The 19,684-nt window shown below is 50.3% G+C and overlaps 1 protein-coding gene across 1 annotated transcript in view; it reads left to right on the top strand.

Moving 5' to 3' along the window:
- The window catches only part of UBR4 (ubiquitin protein ligase E3 component n-recognin 4), a 138,978-nt gene extending 120,326 nt beyond the window's left edge, over positions 1 to 18,652 (top strand). Inside the window, exons 98-106 of the mRNA XM_011993119.1 lie at positions 3,248 to 3,466; positions 4,306 to 4,419; positions 5,418 to 5,560; positions 5,961 to 6,086; positions 7,827 to 8,021; positions 10,925 to 11,149; positions 14,295 to 14,385; positions 15,407 to 15,569; positions 18,266 to 18,652. Coding sequence (XP_011848509.1) covers positions 3,248 to 3,466; positions 4,306 to 4,419; positions 5,418 to 5,560; positions 5,961 to 6,086; positions 7,827 to 8,021; positions 10,925 to 11,149; positions 14,295 to 14,385; positions 15,407 to 15,569; positions 18,266 to 18,330 — 1,341 coding nt within the window. The 3' untranslated portion in view covers positions 18,331 to 18,652. The remainder of the gene's footprint in view (positions 1 to 3,247; positions 3,467 to 4,305; positions 4,420 to 5,417; positions 5,561 to 5,960; positions 6,087 to 7,826; positions 8,022 to 10,924; positions 11,150 to 14,294; positions 14,386 to 15,406; positions 15,570 to 18,265) is intronic.
- The last annotated feature ends 1,032 nt before the right edge of the window (positions 18,653 to 19,684 follow it).

Raw genomic sequence — 19,684 nt, 5'->3', positions numbered from 1 at the left:
TTTTCTCAGCATGATTTTCTGGAGTTTCATCCAGATTTGTTTAACTGTTCACCCATTAAAGGACACCTGGATTGTTGCCAGTTTTTGGCTGTTATTTATAAAGCTGCCATGAACACTTGTGTGCAGGTTTTTGTGTGAATATAAGTTTTCATTTTTCTGGGATAAATGCCCAAGAGTGCAGTTACTGGGTTGTATAGTAGTTAAGTATTTTGTTTATAAGAAGCTGCCAAACTGTTCTCTAGAGTAGCTACAGCATTTTACATTTCCCTGAAAATGTATGGCTGCTCCAGTTTCTCTGCGTCTTAGCCAGCATTTGGTGACTATTTTTAGTTTGAGCTGTTTGGTAGATGTGCAGTGATTCCGTCTGGTTCCGTGTTTTCCTAGTGGTTCATGATGTTGAATGTCTTTTCATGTGCCCTGTTTATCTTCAGTGAAATGTCTGTTCATGTCTTTTGCCCAATTTCTAACTGGATTGTTTGTTTTTTAATGTTGACTTTTGAGAGTCCTCAGCATTGCATTTTTTTCTATTTGTAGTGTTCTGCATTGAAAATAGTTCCACTGTCTCATTTGGTCGTCTGTTCTGGTAACTCATTCCAAAAACATGGCAACTTGAGTACAGGAACGTTTCTTCACTGTGTCTCACTGAAATTCCTTTTCTAAACTTTTGTTCAACTCAGTGGAGTCATAATTAGTATATATTTGTGGAGATACTTTTTCCTGCATAGGAATTGCACATGTATTGTTTTCCATATCCTTGTAACATCTCTATTTTGTATATGGATAAATCAAAGAACACGGTTGTGATTCGGCCAAAGGCAACACAATGAGTTTGGAACTCAAAGTCAACTGATTTCCAGGCTTATTCTTCTTCTTCTTCTTCTTCTTTTTTTTTTTTTTCTTGAGATGGAGTTTTCCTGTTGTCACCCAGGCTGGAGTGCAGTGGCACGATCTTGGCTCACTGCAACCTCCGCCTCCCGGGTTCAAGCGATTCTCCTGTCTCAGTCTCCCCAGTAGCTGGGACTACAGGCACCTGCCACCATACCTGGCCAATTTTTTGTATTTTTAGTAGAGATGGAGTTTCACCATGTTGGCCAAGCTAGTCTGCAACTCCTGACCTCAGGTGATCCACTCGCCTCAGCCTCCCAAAGTGCTGGGATTACAGGCATAAGCCACTGTGCCTGGCCTTCCAGGCTTATTCTTAGTTACCAAATTGAATTACTTTCTTTAGAATAAGGCTTTATCTAGTTAGATACTTGGCATTTATGCTATGGCCATTCATTTTTCTTTCAACATATATTGTTGTGTAGCTGGTCCTGTGTTAGACCGAGGAGACACGTCTGTGCCTGTTGGGAGCTTACTGTCTGGTGGAAGATACAGCCAAATACAGAGTAATAACTAAACAGTGAGATAGACGCAGTGTGGAAGGGGCTGGGGCCTAAGGAAAGAGGAGTGTTAAGTAGAGGGCATGGCACCTGCAAAGGCTCAGAGGCCAAAGAGCGCTTAAAGCCTTCCAAGAATTGAAAGCAGCTGCAGTGGGAGGCGAGGCATGGCGAGAGCTGCCGATGGAGACCCGAGCAGGGCCAAGGCATGTTCTTTCTCCCGGAAGAGGAGTATGGGTTTTCCCTTGAGGGCAGTGCCCCGGCCGTATTTTAGAGAGTGGATTCAAAGGAGGTGAGATTCGAGGTAGGAAGAACAGTTGACAGGCTTTTATTATAATTGAAGTGAGAGAAATGGTGGCCTGAACTAGCTCACGGATAGATTCAACAGAGATTGAGCTGGGAGGAAGAATAAATGGGATTTGGAGAGTGACTGAACGTGAGAAGCGAAGAAGCTGGATGAATCAAGAACCCTACTCGGAGATCGAGACCATCCTGCCTAACATGGTGAAACCCCGTCTCTATTAAAAATACAAAGATTAGCTGGACGTGTTGGTCGTGCCTGTAGTCCCAGCTACTCAGGAGGCTGAGGCAGGAGAATGGCGTGAACCCAGGAGGCGGAGCTTGCAGTGAACCGAGATCACACCATTGCACTGCAACCTGGGCGACAGAGTGAGACTCCGTCTCAAAAAAAAAGAACCCTGCTCAGTTTCTGGACTGAGTGATGAGGTGAATGGTGGTGCCACTGAGATGGAGAAGGTCAGAGGTTTGCAAGTAAGGTGGAGGAGAGTTCATTAGACTATGCTATGAATGTATGGTCTGTCCTATTAATAACTAGAATGTAAGTTAAATGAGGGCAAGGTCTTTGTTTTCCCAGCACCAAAAACACGTGCAAGCATGCACACACAGTAAACAGCCAGAATGTTGAGTTTGGGAAACCTGTGGAAAAGCTCAGTACGAGTTGAAATATGGGCTTAGCATTTAAGAGCATGAGACATGAGGGAATAGGTAATTTTGCTGAGACACAGATATCGGAAGCAGACTTACTGTGAGAACAGATTTATGAGCTGCTGAGTGATCTACTGGCTGTGTTGTTTTCAGCCTGTCATCTCATATGTAGTAATTGCTGTCAAGTCACTTGTGACACAGTGGTGAGGATTTCAGGGATGTGGTGATATTTCTCAGTGAGCTCACCTGAAGCGCTTTTTCCAACTACACCTGCCTTTAGCCTTCTGATGTTCTCCACCCATGTTTATTGCGTGGCCCTATATGTAGTGACTTCCAGCTTTTTCAGGCACAGAGGTTTCTTGTTAATATCTTTTTTGTGGTTTAAGTTTTTAATGTCCATACTTGCTTGTAGTCATTGCACCTCTAGTATGCCTAGCCTGAGAAAACTGTGCTCCTAGGTTTGGTGGACCCAGGGGCTCCCAGGTGGAGAACTTAGGCAGGTCCTTATGAGAACGTCCAGTGCCTGCTCTGGCTGGTGAGTTCACCATTTAGGACTCGTCAGGTGCTGCTGCTTGTCTTACCAGAATAAGGGAATCTTCTCCTGACCCCTTTCCACATCCTCTGTGATAGATGCTTTGCATATGTTATCTAGTTTTCAGTCATCACAGCAACCCTTGCATTATCCCCATTTTATAGATGGAAACACTGAGCTTAGAGCATAGGAACTGGTCAGAGGCAGTAGCAGAGCCAAACCCTCTTCCATTTGTCTGTCTGTCAAAGTGTGGAATCAAAGGACGTGATTGCAGCTGAGCAGGTGACATCAGGTGGTGCACAGTGGTTGAGTTTCTAAACCTTTAAGCTCCCGGGAAGAAGGTTTGTCTACGTAATTGGAGGCATGAGTCTCTCTGGTCTCTTATTGGCAGGTTCTGATTGGAACTGACTCCATCCCGAACCTACATAAGCTGGAGCAGGTGTCCAGTGATGAGGGCATTGGGACCCTGGCAGAGAACCTGCTGGAAGCCCTGCGGGAACACCCTGACGTAAACAAGAAGATTGACGCAGCCCGCAGGGAGACCCGGGCAGAGAAGAAGCGCATGGCCATGGCGATGAGGCAGAAGGCCCTGGGCACCCTGGGCATGACGGTAAAGCTGCCTCCCAGAGTCCCCATGTTTCTGCCCACACTTTGATGAGGAGGTGGCCATGGGGCAGCCCTGGGGTTGGCCATGGGGAAAGAGAAGGCTGGACAGAGGAGGAGGAAGGAACTAGGTGTGGTCGACCCTCTCAGAGGTGGAACTGCTATTGTTCTGTCATACAGATGAGACTCGGAGTAAGTGACTTACGAAGTTTACCATACGAAGTTTACCAGAACAGTAAGCCGGTGATAAGAGCCATTGTTTATTGAGGACTTATTTAAGCCCTCAAGTTGTTCTAGGAGGTAGATATTGTTATACCCATTTTCCAGATGAAGTAACTGAAACTGAGAGGTGAAGTAAATAGGCCAAGGCACATAACTAATAAGTGGTTGACACAAAGGGCTCTGTGCTCTTCTAACTGTCCCACCTTGGAGGAAGCAGAGTCCTACAAGCTCCTTCTCCAAAACACAGTCTTGAGTGTCAGCAGTTGAAAAGCTCACGTGGGAACAGTGAATGAATCAGTGCGACAGCCCTTGAAAGCTGAGACTTGGCATTGCTGGCACAAAGATGCTGGCACTAAGAAAGGGGGCTTTTCTGATGGCAGGTGGCACCTTGCCAGGGCTCCAGCTGGATGATTTCCTTTGCTTCAGTGGCTCCTGTAGGAAGACAGAATAGCAGAAGGGCCTGGGTCTTTATCCTCATTAGAAGACAGCTCAAGGGCTTTCTTCTCATGCACCTGTCCTTTTAGTGGAGGTAGAAAGTTAGCCCTGTTCCTGAGCATCCCCAAGCTAGGGTGGGAGAGGGTGTATGGAAATTCCCCTTGACATGCCGCTGGGGTTCCCCTACAGACAAATGAAAAGGGCCAGGTCGTGACCAAGACGGCACTCCTGAAGCAGATGGAAGAGCTGATCGAGGAGCCCGGCCTCACGTGCTGCATCTGCAGGGAGGGATATAAGTTCCAGGTACAGCTGCTGGGCTGCGGTCGGTCCTGAGGGCCCAGCCTGGCCCCTTGTTCTAGGTAGCATCCCCTTCTTCTCCAGGCCATTTTGTTCTTAGCTAGGCAAGATCAAGGCCTGCATCTTAGGAGATTAACAAGAGGACCAGCTGTCCTCTTTAGAGGCAGGAAGGCAAACTCATCCGAACTTTAGACTTTATTATCTTTATCATCATCATCATGACAAATGCTACTGATTGGATTCTTCCTGTATGTGAGGCCTCATGCTCAGAGCTTTGTGTAAACTGGATAATTTTATTTAAACCTATAAAAAGTCTCAACTTGTGGTTAAGCAAACAAAGGTCACATGGCAGAGCCAGAATTCCAGCCTAGGCTTCTCAGACTCCAGACCTGGGCTTTTAAAAACACGCCATGCTTCCTCCATTCAGAATAACTGAGAGGAAAATCAGAACTTTCTCGGCTTATCCAAACTAGATTCCACCTGAAAGGAGCAGAGCAGCCAGTGACCTGCTGGCTCTCCTGAAGGCTCAAAGGTGGCCTCTTCTCTCCAGCTTGAACTTACTGCTTAGAACACAGGCTGTGGAAGGGCAGGTGCCTGGGCCACAGGGCTCGTTAGTTCTGTATAGTGCAGGTTCCTCAGAGCTGCCTGGCAGGTTTTGAAAAGCAAGGGAATATCGAGAAGTCACTTCTGCATTTTCAGACAGATGAAGCACAAAGTAAAGAAAGATGGCCGAGGCTTGCTAATGTGTCTGCCTCTACATCTGCACCGCATCCCCTTCTTACTGGTTGCTCCCATAATCCTCATTTCACTAGGGCTGCGCCCAGCCAAGTGCTTCACCAACAGACTGAGGAACTGGCCTCATCTGCTCTTCTGAACTTCCCTAGTGAGAGCAACATGAACCCCAAGGCATTGTCCAAGAAGGGCGACGGTTCCCCTCTGCTCTGCTTCCCCTGAGCCTGACTTGGAGTTTCTCCTCTCCTCTCCTTATGTTGTCGTCTTTGCAGCCCACAAAGGTCCTGGGCATTTATACCTTCACGAAGCGGGTAGCCTTGGAGGAGATGGAGAATAAGCCCCGGAAACAGCAGGGCTACAGCACCGTGTCCCACTTCAACATTGTGCACTATGACTGCCACCTGGCTGCTGTCAGGTAGGCCCTGGCTCTTGCGGGAAGGCTCCTTCAGTAGGCCTGCCTGTGGGCCTGGAGTGGGTGGGACTGCCATCCTCGTGGTTTTAAATCTGCTCCTTAGGGTCTGGGGAGTAGGGTGTTCTGCCTGACACCATATAGGTCCCCAAGCAGTTATTTGAATGATAGGAAAATATGCTTTGGCCTGGGCCCAAGGCTGGTGAGAGCAGCCCTGCCTACTGCAGTCAGCAAAGCCAGCATGTACCACATTGAGGCTACACATGGCAAATTCTCTTCGCAGGGTCAGGAGCCCGGGCTGACTGACTTCTTAATGTTGGCACGCCCCCACCCCCACCCCCGCCCAGGTGCCTAGTGGCCACCTTAATTCCAGCAGTCGCTTGTCCCTGCTCTCTTCCCTATCCAGGTTGGCTCGAGGTCGGGAAGAGTGGGAAAGTGCCGCCCTGCAGAATGCCAACACCAAGTGCAATGGGCTCCTTCCAGTCTGGGGGCCTCACGTCCCTGAATCAGCTTTTGCCACTTGCTTGGCAAGGTGAGTGTTGAGTATTTTTCCATGGTGGGATGGAGGGGATTTGCAGGGGATGGAACAAGACCTGCTATCAACCCAATCCCTGGTGACACCATTTCCTGTTACCTGCTTTGGGAATCCATGTCTGTCTGGTGACTGGGGAACTGTCCAGAGCAGACAGGGTGGGGGATGGAGGCTCACTCAAGGGGTGACCTGACATGGCCTGCCACAGGGTGGGAGGAACCAGCACCCTCAGCTTACCGGGCACCAGATGAAATTTCTGGGTCTTCCCTATGCCTTTGCTTATCTTATGACATAAGATAAGATGTGGGACCCTGACTTGGTCCTTGAGGCCAGAATTTGAGTTCACTTCTACAGCGTGTGGCTCTGAGGTTTAAATAATGAAACTGGCTTAGTGGCAGAGGGGATGCTGGGCTCCTTAGAAGGCCTCCCTGGTCCTGAAAACTCGGATAAGAATAGCTAAAGCATCTGTGAGGTCCTCATGTCTTGCTGATGCCTTGTGGAGTGGTGCCCCACCCCAAGTCCTGTTTTAAAGCTCAGAGATAAAACTATGCCTGTCAATAAAACAGGCAGCTGACAGTGATAGCGGGCAGCATGTTGAAATGCTTAACCTGTGTTCTTTTGTTTTGAGACAGAGTTTTGCTCTTGTCACCGAGGCTGGAGTGCAATGGCGTGATCTTGACTCACTGCAGCCTCCGCCTCCCAGGTTAAAACGATTCTCCTGCCTCAGCCTCCCAAGTAGCTGGAATTACAGGTGCCTGCCACCACGCTCAGCTAATTTTTTTTTTTTTTTTTGAGATGGGCGTCTTGCTCTGTCGCCCAGGCTGGAGTGCAGTGGCCAGATCTCAGCTCACCACAAGCTCCACCTCCCAGGTTCACGCCATTCTCCTGCCTCAGCCTCCCGAGTAGCTGGGACTACAGTCGCCCGCCACCTTGCGGGGCTAGTTTTTTGTATTTTTTAGTAGAGACGGGGTTTCACCATGTTAGCCAGGATGGTCTCGATCTCCTGACCTCGTGATCCACCCGTCTTGGCCTCCCAAAGTGCTGGGATTACAGGCTTGAGCCACCGCGCCTGGCCACCCAGCTAATTTTTGTTTTAGTAGAGACAGGGTTTTGCCATGTTGGCCAGGCTGGTCTCGAACTCTTGACCTCAGGTGATCCACCTGCCTCGGCCTCTCAAAGCGCTGGGATTACAGGTATGAGCGCCCCCGCCTGGCCAGGCATGTATTCTTGTATACATTGTACAGGTGAGATGCAGAGTTTGAGCAACTTGCTCGAGGTCACCCAATTAATAAGAGGCATAGCCCAGATAGATGGGAACGTGTATTGACAAAGGGGGGAAAATGCCTTTGTTTGGAGATTTAAGAGCTTATTCTTATGGACAGATCACTTTGTCAGTCAGAATGGATGAGTTCTACATTTCTTCCTCCAAAATGTACTTCACTTGCAGCCACGGTATGTCCTACAACATTGGTCCATTCAGAAATGGGCCCCCAGGAGTGGTGGGCTCTCATCAAAACTTGGAGAGTGTCACATTCAGTCACTGCAGAAATGAAAATGTCCTATGGCCTTGTCATCCTGCTGGCCCCAGCCTTGGCCTCAACTTTCCCTTTTATTCTTGTCTCCATTTGCAAACCTTTGCAGCTATCAGGCCCGGGAGTATTGGAAGGAGGCTCTATCTCCCAAACTGGGTTTTCACCAGGAACTACTTCCATTTCATTGTTTGTTCTGCTTCCCCTCTAGACACAACACTTACCTCCAGGAATGCACAGGCCAGCGGGAGCCCACGTACCAGCTCAACATCCACGACATCAAACTGCTCTTCCTGCGCTTCGCCATGGAGCAGTCGTTCAGCGCAGACACCGGCGGGGGCGGCCGGGAGAGCAACATCCACCTGATCCCGTACATCATTCACACTGTGCTTTACGTCCTGAACACGTCAGTACCCTGTGTCCCAGGGGCGGCATCTCGCACACCTACCCTGCATCCCTCTGCCCGAGATCCCTCAGCTTCTTCGTAGCCTTTCTTGCTAGTTCCAGAGCAAGTGTCTGGCCTGAGGCAGCCTTTTTGCTGAGGTGGGGATCCTCATCTGCGTTCTTTTAGGGCCCTGCAGAAAAAGCAATAAAGGGAACTTCCTTCCCCCAAACTGCCCTGTCTCCCACCATGGGCAGCCCAAAGACCACATCCTTGGACCGACCTTCAGCTCATAGGGGAGCAGAAAATGGGAAAAGTCAGGCCACTGAAGCCTCTACTTCGATGCAGCTGCTACTTCTAGTTTCCAGACTGTTCTCTTGAATAGGGGGAGGCCACAGGTTGGAGCTGCACCCACATCATTAGTCAAGGGCATATGGTTTGTTACAGGTGATGGTTTCCCATCAAGGGGATGCAGCAAAGCTAAGGACCAGTTCATAAATGGAAAACTGGATTTGTTATCCCTGTTTTCTCTACACTGGGTAATGCTTCTGGCAAGTGTGAAGGGAAAGGGAATGTTCAAGATTATCTGGGAAAGTCAACCGACAAGGAAGGCAGCCAGGAAAAAAAAGAGATTGGTAGTTTTATCCATATGCACATTATGGGACAGTTAGGTTGGTACCTGGAAATATAATTTTAAAGAAGCTCTTAGGCCAGGCACGGTGGCTCACACCTGTCATCCCAGCACTTTGGGAGGCCAAGGTGCTGAGCCCAGCCTAGGCAACATAGTAAGACTCTGTCTTATTAAAAAACAAATTGTTTTAAATTAGCCAGACACACACCTGTAATCCCAGCTATTCGGGAGGCTGAGGTGAGAGGATGGCTTGAGCCAAGGAGGTTGAGGCTGAAGCGAGTTGTGATCACATCACTGCACTCCAGCCTGTGTGACAGAGCAAGACCATGTCTCAAAGAAAAAAAAATTAGGAGATTGACTATCCTTTAGCTCTTCCATTTAATTCACTGTTTCATGCTTGTAGGCCCCATCTCCTAGCAAGAGGCTTACAGTTCCCTGTTGAAAGGTTGTGTATAGCTCACCCCGGGTAGCTGCAGCACAGTTTAGGCAACAGGACAGTCCATCTCTTGTCTTTTCTGGTTCTTTCTCTTCAACAATGTTATTTTTTCCTTCCCTCCCATTTCCTTGTGAGATAAAAGGCTGACCTCGAGACCACAGGCTTCATTGTTAAAACATGCAGGGGCAGGTTGACATCAGTACATTACATCATCTGCTGAACTGCTTAGACTGGCGGGAGCAGCACCCGGCAGCACTGATGGCACAGACCTTCCCACTGTCCAAATGTCGCTCCTTCTCAGTGGTCCTGGGGCCCTGGACAGAGCCCTGGGTAACTAGGTGTCAGTATACTTCTGAAAAGCCAGACATTTGTAATTCTCAAGTCCCTTCATTGGAGAGGGAATTGGCTCTCTCACAGTTACTTTGGTCAGCCCGAGGCTGACCCAGAAGCTTCACAGAGAGGCCTTGCTTCTTGGCCACAGACTGCTTCCCAATTGACAGCTATCCAATTGACATTGGTGGGCGCTTGGTCACAGGGGGGTGAGTGCGTTTGGTGGAATATATGTGTATGGAAGCAAGTATGTCACAGCATGGCCACTGTAAGCCAGACCAGAGCCTGAGCAGGTCCTGCAGCAGCCAGAAGCCTCGGATTCCTTACAGGGCTGGAAGATCAAGTTGAGTGTACCCATCCATGCCCATCTGCAGGCAGCAGAAGCAGGCAGAGTGTCCTTGCACCCTCTCCTCCTGCTTTCCCAGAGTCCAGCATCTGTGCCAGTGTCAACTATAGACCTGGTAACTTGGGTTCTAGTGTTGTGTTTGTCCCCACCTCTCCCCACCAGTGCCCCATGGGGTTAGGATAGGGCATCAAGCATTCACGGCATGAGAGCACCATTCAGGTTCTAAGGAGAGAGTGTACCCAGAAGCATGTCATCAGCAAGGACTTAAGTCACCTCTCAGTGCTGACTCCGTCAAATGTCAAAGCTTCAGCATGGGGAAGGAGGTAGGGTTAAGATGGACAGGCTTCCTGGCTTCAGAGCCCAGTTCTTTCCACGATGTGAGACTTTGGCAGAATCCTTACCTCCTGCGTACTGCAGTTTTCTGTTTCTTTAAAATTGGGATAGTGGTGGCACCTGTCCCATAGCGTTCTTGTGAATACCCAGTGAAGTAATCCCTATAAAGCACTTAGAGCAGTGCCTGGCACTGAGTTTGCTGTGGTCATCATCATCATCATTGCAACTTAGGACACATGAGGACAAGAAGCCGCGCTCATCTGGGAGAGACTGTTCTCACGAAGGCGGGAGGACCTAGATCATAAGAAGACAAACCGGAAGAGGGAGCCTAGGAAAGGAACCACATGCAAATTTAGTGCAAACTATGTAAACATAACAAGACTATGTGGAGCAAGGGGGAGTCAGGCTGTGGACCTGCTAGAGAATCTTGATTCATGTTTTGACCCCATTACTCACTAGTTTGGTGACTGGGCAAGTCACTTCACTTTTCTGGGCCTCTGGAGTTACTAGCACAGTTCCATGTTGGCGGGATTGTGAATGTCCCTGATACATGGTGCTCAGAAGCCAGTAGTTGCTTGGAATTGTGTCAGAGCTGGGGTGGGAGCTAGAAGCGGGGGCCAGGGAAGAAGGGAAGATGCCACAAAGAAGGGCCTGGAAGGGGAAGAAGGGCATGGATCATGGATTGTCAGAGGGAGTGGGAGGAGTAGTCAAGGATGGGTGGGGAGTGTTCAGTCATCCAAGCGTTCAGCAAATGTCACAAGACAATGACAAATTGAGCAAATTCTTCCTGCTCTTGCTGCCGGGTCCTGCTTCCACCCTGCTCTTATTTTATCGTGCCCGTTTTCTTCTAGAACCCGAGCAACTTCCCGAGAAGAGAAGAACCTCCAAGGCTTTCTCGAACAGCCCAAGGAGAAGTGGGTGGAGAGTGCCTTTGAAGTGGACGGGCCCCACTATTTCACGGTCCTGGCCCTTCACATCCTGTCCCCTGAGCAGTGGAGAGCCACACGTGTGGAAATCTTGCGGAGGCTGCTGGTGACCTCACAGGCCCGGGCAGTGGCTCCAGGTGGAGCCACCAGGTCAGTACCTGCTTTGGGAAGCTGCTGCTCACTATTTCCCATAATCAGTTTTGAAAAGCTGCTTAGCGGTACGCATGTGCTAGGTGGAGGCATGCTTTGTGACTGCAACAGTGGACACCAGCCCTTCTCCCTTCTCAGTCTGTCATGTCAAGAGTCTAAGCTGATAGCTGGAGGTTGCCTGATCATTTCCAGGTTTTATGTTCAGCTACTACAAAGGTAGAGGCAGGCTTACCTACTGTAGAAAATGTTGGAGAGGAAGGCAGCCAGGCACAGGGTGGTACAACCAATGAGACGATCGAAGCTGCCAGGGCTGAGAACAGTAATCAGGTTTTCCAAATCTTGCTGGCATTGGCATAAGCCAGGAAAGTTTCAGTGTGGCCACATGGGGTATTTTCTAATAATTAAAAACTCGTCTTCACTCTCTCTTCTTGGTTACATTCCTATCCCATGCGTCCCACAGTCCATGAACCTTTCTTCTTCTAGACCACTCTCCTGTACATGTGGACACCTCCCCAAGAAAGAGCGTGTCAGAAAGGAAGTGGTCTTTGATTTATGACCTTGGGCTGTGATTTGGGTCTGATGGTATCGAGAGAAACAGCTGTAAACAACCGCCACAGCATCTCTTTGAGGACCCACATGGATTGCTGTGTGCAGGGGAGACTCCATGGGTACCACTCAGGCTGCCAGTGGCCCCACACAGTCTCTGCCTGTCGTGGGGAGCTACAGAGCAGGCTTTGGGTTTGGCAGTTTGCTTCTGTCCCTCGAGTGAAATGTGCCTCTGCTTCATTTCTGGAAGATCGGTTTTGTGATTTTTGTGATACTGCTTTAGCCCAGCATTCGTGGGATCATGTCCACATTTGTAGGCCAGCCAGGGAGCAGAGGGAAACTTTTAGGGCCATGATAAAGACAAGCCAAGTGGAAATAGCGTGTGCCCTCATTGGCACACCTGGTATCTTTATGTCCATTAGCCCTAATTGATCAAGCATTTCTGCTCTGTGGGCACTTCATGCCCCCAGAGAGACCAGGTTGGAGCTGTACTGTTGAATCTGGCCTGTACCAAATTGTCACTGGAGAGTGGGAGGGGCAAGTCTTGTTAGATTCCTAGGTAACCCCTGCCCCCATTCCTAACATACCACTTTCCAGTATTTCCCAAGAGCCTGAATTAATAGTTAACTAACTGCTGGAAATCAAAAGTTAGATCTTGAGAATACTAAGTTGAGAAGTCAGGCTTGGCCTGCATCCATTTGCTGCATCCATGCAAAAGAGCGGCCGTTTATTGGGCACAGTCTCTCCATGGCGGGTGTGAAATTGGAACCCACAGGAGCTGTTTTGCTCTCAGTTAGGAGACTAGCATTCATTACTGTCCCAGGCAGTTAAGGAAAAGCTGATTTGGTCACAGCTTAATTAGGAAATCCAGTGTGAGCTACATTCATGAGTTGCTGTTTTCTCTGTAGCAGTTTAGTCACCTTTACTAATTGGCCTTAAATAATTAAGTTGGGTAGGGTCACTCAAGCTTTCTGCTTACCAAAGCAGAACAGCCACAGCAAAGGGCCAAACATGGCCATGGTCTGGGGCTGTGAACCCGGCACTCATCAAGGAGACTAGGAAAGGCACTGTGAGTTTGCCCGATACTGGGAGGAGACCCACTGGGAAGAGACCACGGCTGGAAGGGCGTTTAGAGGTATCATCCTGGCGTTGGGGCAGCCTCACTGGCGGCAGTCTTTGTCCTAAGTCCTGTAAGTCATGGGGTAAGGAGTAGTAGCAGAGACAGAAATGTAGCTCAGCAGAAGCTGGCCTCTTCTGACATTTGACATTCAGAAAAAAAGTTCCTCTGCCAGGAACTTGCAAGTACAGAAACCTGGGACATTCTCAGGCATCTGTCAGAACTTGATCTGTTACCTTATCTGCCAGGGTAAAGAACTGCAGAGAAATGGATTCTTGTCCTAGTCCATGGGTCCACCTTCTAGGACTTTAGGCTGCAGCGTCGTCACATGTATGCAGGAGAGAAAGTAGGGGCTCGGGAAGGTACTGGGGTAGAGGGAGGCCACAGGAAGCATATTTTAGTAGAGAGGGAATTGTCCCCATTATTATTATTAGTCTTTTGTGAGTTATTTATTGAATGCAGGTGTGGATGGCCTGTCTCATGGTAGGCAGCCCTTCACTTGAGGCCCATATAGTTTTAGCTTCTATAATAAATACCATCTATGTTGTCTTATTTTTATGATTCTTATATATATCCATGCATTTTAATACTAAACATTTAATATATGTCCCTTTAGTCATGGGATGTGTTCCAGCCGAGGGGAGCCTGGTCTTTCTGTGTTTCATACTGGCTCTACCTGCTGTAATCATCCCTCAAACCAAGAGTGCCTGCTGAGAATGCAGTGGACGTTGTTAGAGGCGTTCCCCACCCCCCCACGACCCCCCCGCCATCCCCCATATTCCAAGGAACTGGCTGGTCTTTAATCCTGAACTGAATCATTGGATTAAGTAGCAACGATACTGGTTAGAAACAACGGGGTGTGGTGAGCAACTTGGATTATCCCAGGATTTAGGTGATGTCAGGGTGGCTGCATGCTCCATCTTAGACATTACCATTGCTTAACACCAGCTTCCTAGCAGCTTGCTGCCGTTTAACACAGCACACATTTGACAAGTTACTGTGTTTGACTGGTTTAGGTCTGTTGGCTTTTAAGAAATTTCTCCTAATGGGAGCGTAAAGACTGAATTAGAACCTTGTTTCCTACCTCATTTATTAGGGTCCATCAAATTCCAAGAGTTTGTGGGGGCCCAAACACAAGGGATACATAGGAATCCTTTGCCTTTCTTTAAGTCAGTAGCCTTGTGTTTGCCACATCTGCCCTGGTGATGTCTCCCCCGGTTCCATTTTACCCTGATCTGGAAGATGAGCACTGAGAGAATCAGATGAATTTCATGGAGCATTTTTATGACCAGTAAACTTCTGGGTCCCAGGGCTCCAGAGGTTCTTGCCCACAGCTGCTTTTTTCCAAGCAGAAGGCAAGTCCCTGGAACTCCAAGATGCATAGACCACTGTGACTCTTCCTTGCTCCCAGACTGCCTTGGTCTGTCCTTGTGAGTATCCTTCTGGGGACTTCATGTGATGGAATTGGATTTTCTTTTGCAGGCTGACAGATAAGGCAGTGAAGGACTATTCCGCTTACCGTTCTTCCCTTCTCTTTTGGGCCCTCGTCGATCTCATTTACAACATGTTTAAGGTAAGGAGGCTGTCAGAGGCCCAGTGGGTTTTGGCAAGAATGTAAAATGTGTGCACTCCTGTCCCTGACCCTGCCTCAGCACCCACATGGCTGCTCCTCTGCTGACCTGGGGGCGCTTTGTTCCTAGAAACAAACAACCCCAGCTGTGGGAGGGATTGGCACTGGCAGCCTGGAGCCTTTGTCTGTGAGGTACATTTGTTTTGTTTTGTGAGACGGAGTTTTCTCTTGTTGCGCAGGCTGGAGTGCAGTGGTGTGATCTCAGCTCACTGCAATCTCCACCTCCCAGGTTCAAGTGATTCTCCTGCCTCAGTCTCCCAAGTAACTGGGACTACAGGCATGTGCCACCATGCCTGGCTAATTTTGTATTTTTAGTAGAGACGGGGTTTCTCCATGTTGGTCAGGCTGGTCTCAAACTCCTGACTTCAAGTGATCCACCTGCCTTGGCCTCCCAAAGTGTTGCTATTACAGGTGTGAGCCACCGCACCTGGCCACATTTGTAGCTGAGATCACTCCCGTCACCTGCTCCTGAGCCTGCTCCAGGCTCGACTGTGCAGGAAGACCTTCCCTCGTGGGTCTCTCTTTGCTGCTCTTGCCGCGCTATTGGGATAAGCTCTGTTGCCCTGAGTGAGTCTGACCTACCGCAGCCAGCTTATAACAGGACAGTCCTCTCCGGAGAGAATCTGAGTTTTTGAGTTGGTTCCTTTCGTCATTGGAATGAAACAGCTCATGGAAGCACGTCGACAAGTCCCTTTGCTCTGGGGAATGTGGATGGGAAGTGTATGGGGAAGGAATGCAGCCACTTGGAACCTGTAGGTTCAGTGCCTAATAAGGGGGCCCTAAGAGGAATGACGTAAAATTTTGTTGTTCCTGGAGACAAAACACGCGTTCTAGGGTGTGTGTTGGTATGCTTTGGTGTAGGTTGGGAGGGCCGTCCTTTGAGGGGTTGAAATGGCCTGACTGACTTGAGGTGGAAGATGAGGCAGCAGTCACCCACCTTTCTGTCTCCTGTTGATTCTCGTAGAAGGTGCCTACCAGTAACACAGAGGGAGGCTGGTCCTGCTCTCTCGCTGAGTACATCCGCCACAACGACATGCCCATCTACGAAGCTGCCGACAAAGCCCTGAAAACCTTCCAGGAGGAGTTCATGCCAGTGGAGACCTTCTCAGAGTTCCTCGATGTGGCCGGTTAGTGTCAGGGTTTTCTCTTTTAAAGATCCTCCGCAGCAAAGCCCCGCGTCTTCCTCAGTGGGGCCAGCCGTAGCTTTATTTTCACAACCAGAGGAAACGCAGTATGGGCCAGCCTGTCAGCTGCCACCAAAAGCCCTGGGAAAGATGCCTACATAGCAAGTCACCAGTAATAAGAACAGCAGCTCTAACATGTACTGAGCACTCCCTCTTTCCCAGGCATGGTCTGTTCACTGTACATGATCTCAGCCCTCACGGCAGCGCTAGATGAAGCAGGAGCTTTGGTTATCCCCATTTTCTAGATGGGGTAAATGAGGCTCTGAAGATCAAATGAGTGGCCAGGGGAACATAGCTAGAAAGTGGTAGGGTCCCTGTTTGAGTCTGTTTTTTAACGGCAGTTCAGAGAATTCACACGCAAATTGCAATGCGCCGTCTTCGTCCCGCGTCTTAGGTCACAGTTGAGGGAGACATGGGCGACCGAGCAGGGCCCCTCTGAACTGTGGGTGTGGGGGTTGTGGTCCGACAATTCCTTATCCCACTGCTAGTAAAATTAAAATTCTTTGTATAACAAATTTATCATTCTAATTGCGAACAAACACATTAGAATTGTTTTGGATTTCATAACCAAGCACCAAGTGATAGCAGAGGGAGGTGACTTGGCCCGTGCCTGGGAAATCTACCTAGGGTTAAGAGACAGTGCCCTGTCAGGTTGTGGGCGCCATGGCGTTACAGCCCCCATCAGAACACCCTCCCTACAAAGGTCAGCTCCCCAGAGCCAAAGCACAGGTCACCAAACCTGCTGACTCTTTTGTGAACTTGTTTCACTTTGTTCTGGTGTTCATCATGGGAATTTTTTTTTTTTTTTTTTTTTTTGACGGAGTCTCGCTCTGTCGCCCAGGCTGGAGTGCAGTGGCGCGATCTCGGCTCACCGCAAGCTCCGCCTCCCGGGTTCACGCCATTCTCCTGCCTCAGCCTCCGAGTAGCTGGGACTACCGCCACCTTGCCCGGCTAGTTTTTTGTATTTTTAGTAGAGACAGGGTTTCACCATGTTAGCCAGGATGGTCTCGATCTCCTGACCTTGTGATCCACCCGCCTCGGCCTCCCAAAGTGCTGGGATTACAGGCTTGAGCCACCGTGCCCGGCCCCATCGTGGGAATTTTGTGAAGTCTAAAGGAGAACAATCGCCCCCAGATCCCACTCTTAGGAGAACGCCTCTGCTAACGTTTTCTCTATCTTGTTATCCTCTGGGAATGAGACCCACTACAGGGCCGGAGGGTTGCTCAGTGTGAATTCCTCTTTCTTCCCAGCTCAGAGCCAGCTGACAGATTTTCCCACAAAGCTCTGTGCCTCCACGTTGGCTGCCCCTTGCAGTGGCCTCAGTGGAAGCTCTGTGCTGGGATGGCCTTCGTTGGCTTGGTGCCTGCCTCCGCATCTGGGTGGGCCTGTGCTAGCACTGCTCACCTCCGTGTGTTTGTTAACTGCACCACCTCTTTACAGCTCCCACTGGCTCTGTTTCAGCCTAGACGTTTCACCAGCATCATACCTTAGCACATGCCTCGTGTTCTTCCCAGAAAGTCAGCCCTGGGACCAGGTGGGCTGCTAAAGTCCTCAGTGCTGGGCCCTGTGCCTGTTGCATGAGCCTGTGTCACTGTGACTGTGGAAGTTGGAGCTAGTGAGAGGAGGAGGAGGTGGGCAGGGGAAGGAGGGTCCCCTGGGCTCGGGCTCCACACCAGCCCTGAGCTGCTGGCAGCACCCCTGGCCTGCAGCCGGGAAGAGCCAGAGCCCTTGCCGGGCAGCGAGCCTCCGTGCCTTCCACTCCTAGGTCACGTTTTGACAGCACCCCTTTATTACTTTGTTTAAGCTGTTAGAAAATTTCAGAACAACAGACACACCCTGTTCAAATGTGAGAACAAAAACACCTTCCAAAGCCAAACGGGGATAGTCTGAGCCGCTCTCTCTTCCATTAGCCCAGATGCTTGGGCGATGACTTCAGTTTGGATGCCGCCAGGCCTTTGGGGCTAGCAGCTCCACGGCTGTTTTACATGTGGCTCCGGCGTCTCCTGTCCCCTGCTCAGTGACAGAGGGGTGGGACCACCAAGGCCTCCGTGCAGCATGAGCACCTTCTGTGAGTGAGGCACTTGCACATGAAGGGCCTCATTGAGCCCCCACGGTGGGGCCGCAGGGCTTCTCCCTGTCTCCGTTTGATGGCTGAGGAAATGGAGCTCCTGAGCTTTGACAACCTGCTCAGGAGCCCAGGACCCATCATCAGATCAGAGCTCAGAAGAAGCTGGGGTCCTGCCACCCTGCGCTGCTCCTCCCAGCCCTCAGGGGCAGGGCTTTCTCTGGTCCCAGATCCCTTTGAGAAGATGGTAGACGGCAGGCCCTCTCCTTTCAGAACCCACCTTCCATTTTGCACTGGGGGTCAGTGGATTTGCACATCCCTGGGTGTCCCTGAGCCAAGTGTGGCCTCTTCCACTTCACCCCCAGCAGCAGTGCCTGCTTCTGAAACAGGACTGCTGCTGCGGAACAGGGTTTTGCTCAGTGACTGCCTCCCTGGTCATGCTGCTGTCCAGTGAGCAGCCAGGCCAGAGCTTCGGGCCGCAGTGTGTTCTCTGCTCGATGCGGCAGCCGTGACTCAGGGGGAATGGGGGCTGCACGCCCGCCCCTGACACACCTCTGCCCGCTGTGCTTTACAGGTCTGTTATCAGAAATCACCGATCCAGAGAGCTTCCTGAAGGACCTGTTGAACTCAGTCCCTTGACCACCACACAGCAGCTGCAGCGGCGAAGACGAAGCTGGCTTGCCTTCCACCCTCTGTTCTCCCTCCTTGTGCGTTGAGTTCCCTCCGCGGATGCTGCATCGTTACCCCGCCCTCCCCTCTCTCATTTTTCTTGGTGTGGCTTGGGGTTTTTAGGCTTCCTGTTTTATCTCGTGTGTGTGGTGCACTAGCTATGAAGTTGTCTGTAACCCAAGCCATCAAAGGGCCTGTACATACCTAGGAGCCATGAGTTGTCCCGGCCAACTTCATACTTGAGTGTGCACATCTTGAGAAATAAACAAATGACTTAATACACATTGAAAAAGAAGGTGTAGCCTGCTGCATCAGCTCCTCCTCAGTGGTGCAGGCCAAATGGTTTCCCTTGAATGCACAGCCGTTTCCGGTGTCAGCCCGGGAAGACTCATGTCAGAATCGCTGTCTCCAGGCCTGTTGTCAGTGCTAAGTGGAACCTGTCTATTCTTGGCCAGCAAGTTGGGACACCACATTTGATCGCTCTGATTTTCCCAAAACAAAGCCCATGCCTTGCTCTTAATTTTTTGGCCTTAAGAGCTGGAACCCGAAGGTACGTGGAACCCAGAGCTTTCCACGCCCTCGGCCGAAGGAAGACTGGTGGAGCCCAGAGCTTTCCACGCCCTCGGCCGAAGGAAGGCTTGTGGAGTAGGGCACGGTCTTGTTGGACCACAGAGGCCTGGGGAGCATTTGACGTTCTCATGCTGCTGTGAATCGGGAATCCCTTGGTGACTTCTCTCCAGGGTTGTCATGTTAAGAGAGGGCCTGGGGCAGACTTAGGATCAGGATAAAGAGAGTGGCTGCTATCGACATGCCAGGCACCCAGTGTATCTTATTTCTAATCTCTTCAAGAAAGGGCCCATGAGCCAGAGCCACTCACCCAAGGGCTCCCAGCCAGGGGCTGTGGAGTTGTCAGGTTTGTACCTCCGAAGCTATGTCCTGCCCAGTGTGACTGTCGCTCCTGGAGACCTCAGACCTGCTCCCCTACACACGTGGGCAGCAGGACTCCCGAGGGCCTCTCCCCAGACTTCGGGAAAAGACTCCCCTCATGGGAGGGAGGGCTCGCTCATGCCTGTCTCCTTTTTTCTTTGTGGGCCACTCAGCCAACTGACGTTGCCTCCTCTGTCTGGATGTCCAGTTTCTGTGGCTCACTGCTCAGGCCAGATTGTCTGGGACTGGGGGTGGCCTCTGGGCTCCTGTAGACTTCCACAGCCAGGATTTCACATCCCTCCCCAGAGCCTCTGACCGAACAGCCACAGGCGGGCATGAGTGTCGTGCGTGGACTGAGCTGGAGAGACAAAGGCGTTTGTGGCAAGGGCCCAGCTGG

The sequence above is a fragment of the Mandrillus leucophaeus genome, unplaced genomic scaffold, assembly GCF_000951045.1.
Source record: "Mandrillus leucophaeus isolate KB7577 unplaced genomic scaffold, Mleu.le_1.0 Scaffold426, whole genome shotgun sequence".
Lineage (NCBI taxonomy): Eukaryota > Metazoa > Chordata > Mammalia > Primates > Cercopithecidae > Mandrillus > Mandrillus leucophaeus.
Note: the sequence above shows the minus strand (reverse complement) of the source record. Positions and strands in the feature narration are given on the sequence as shown.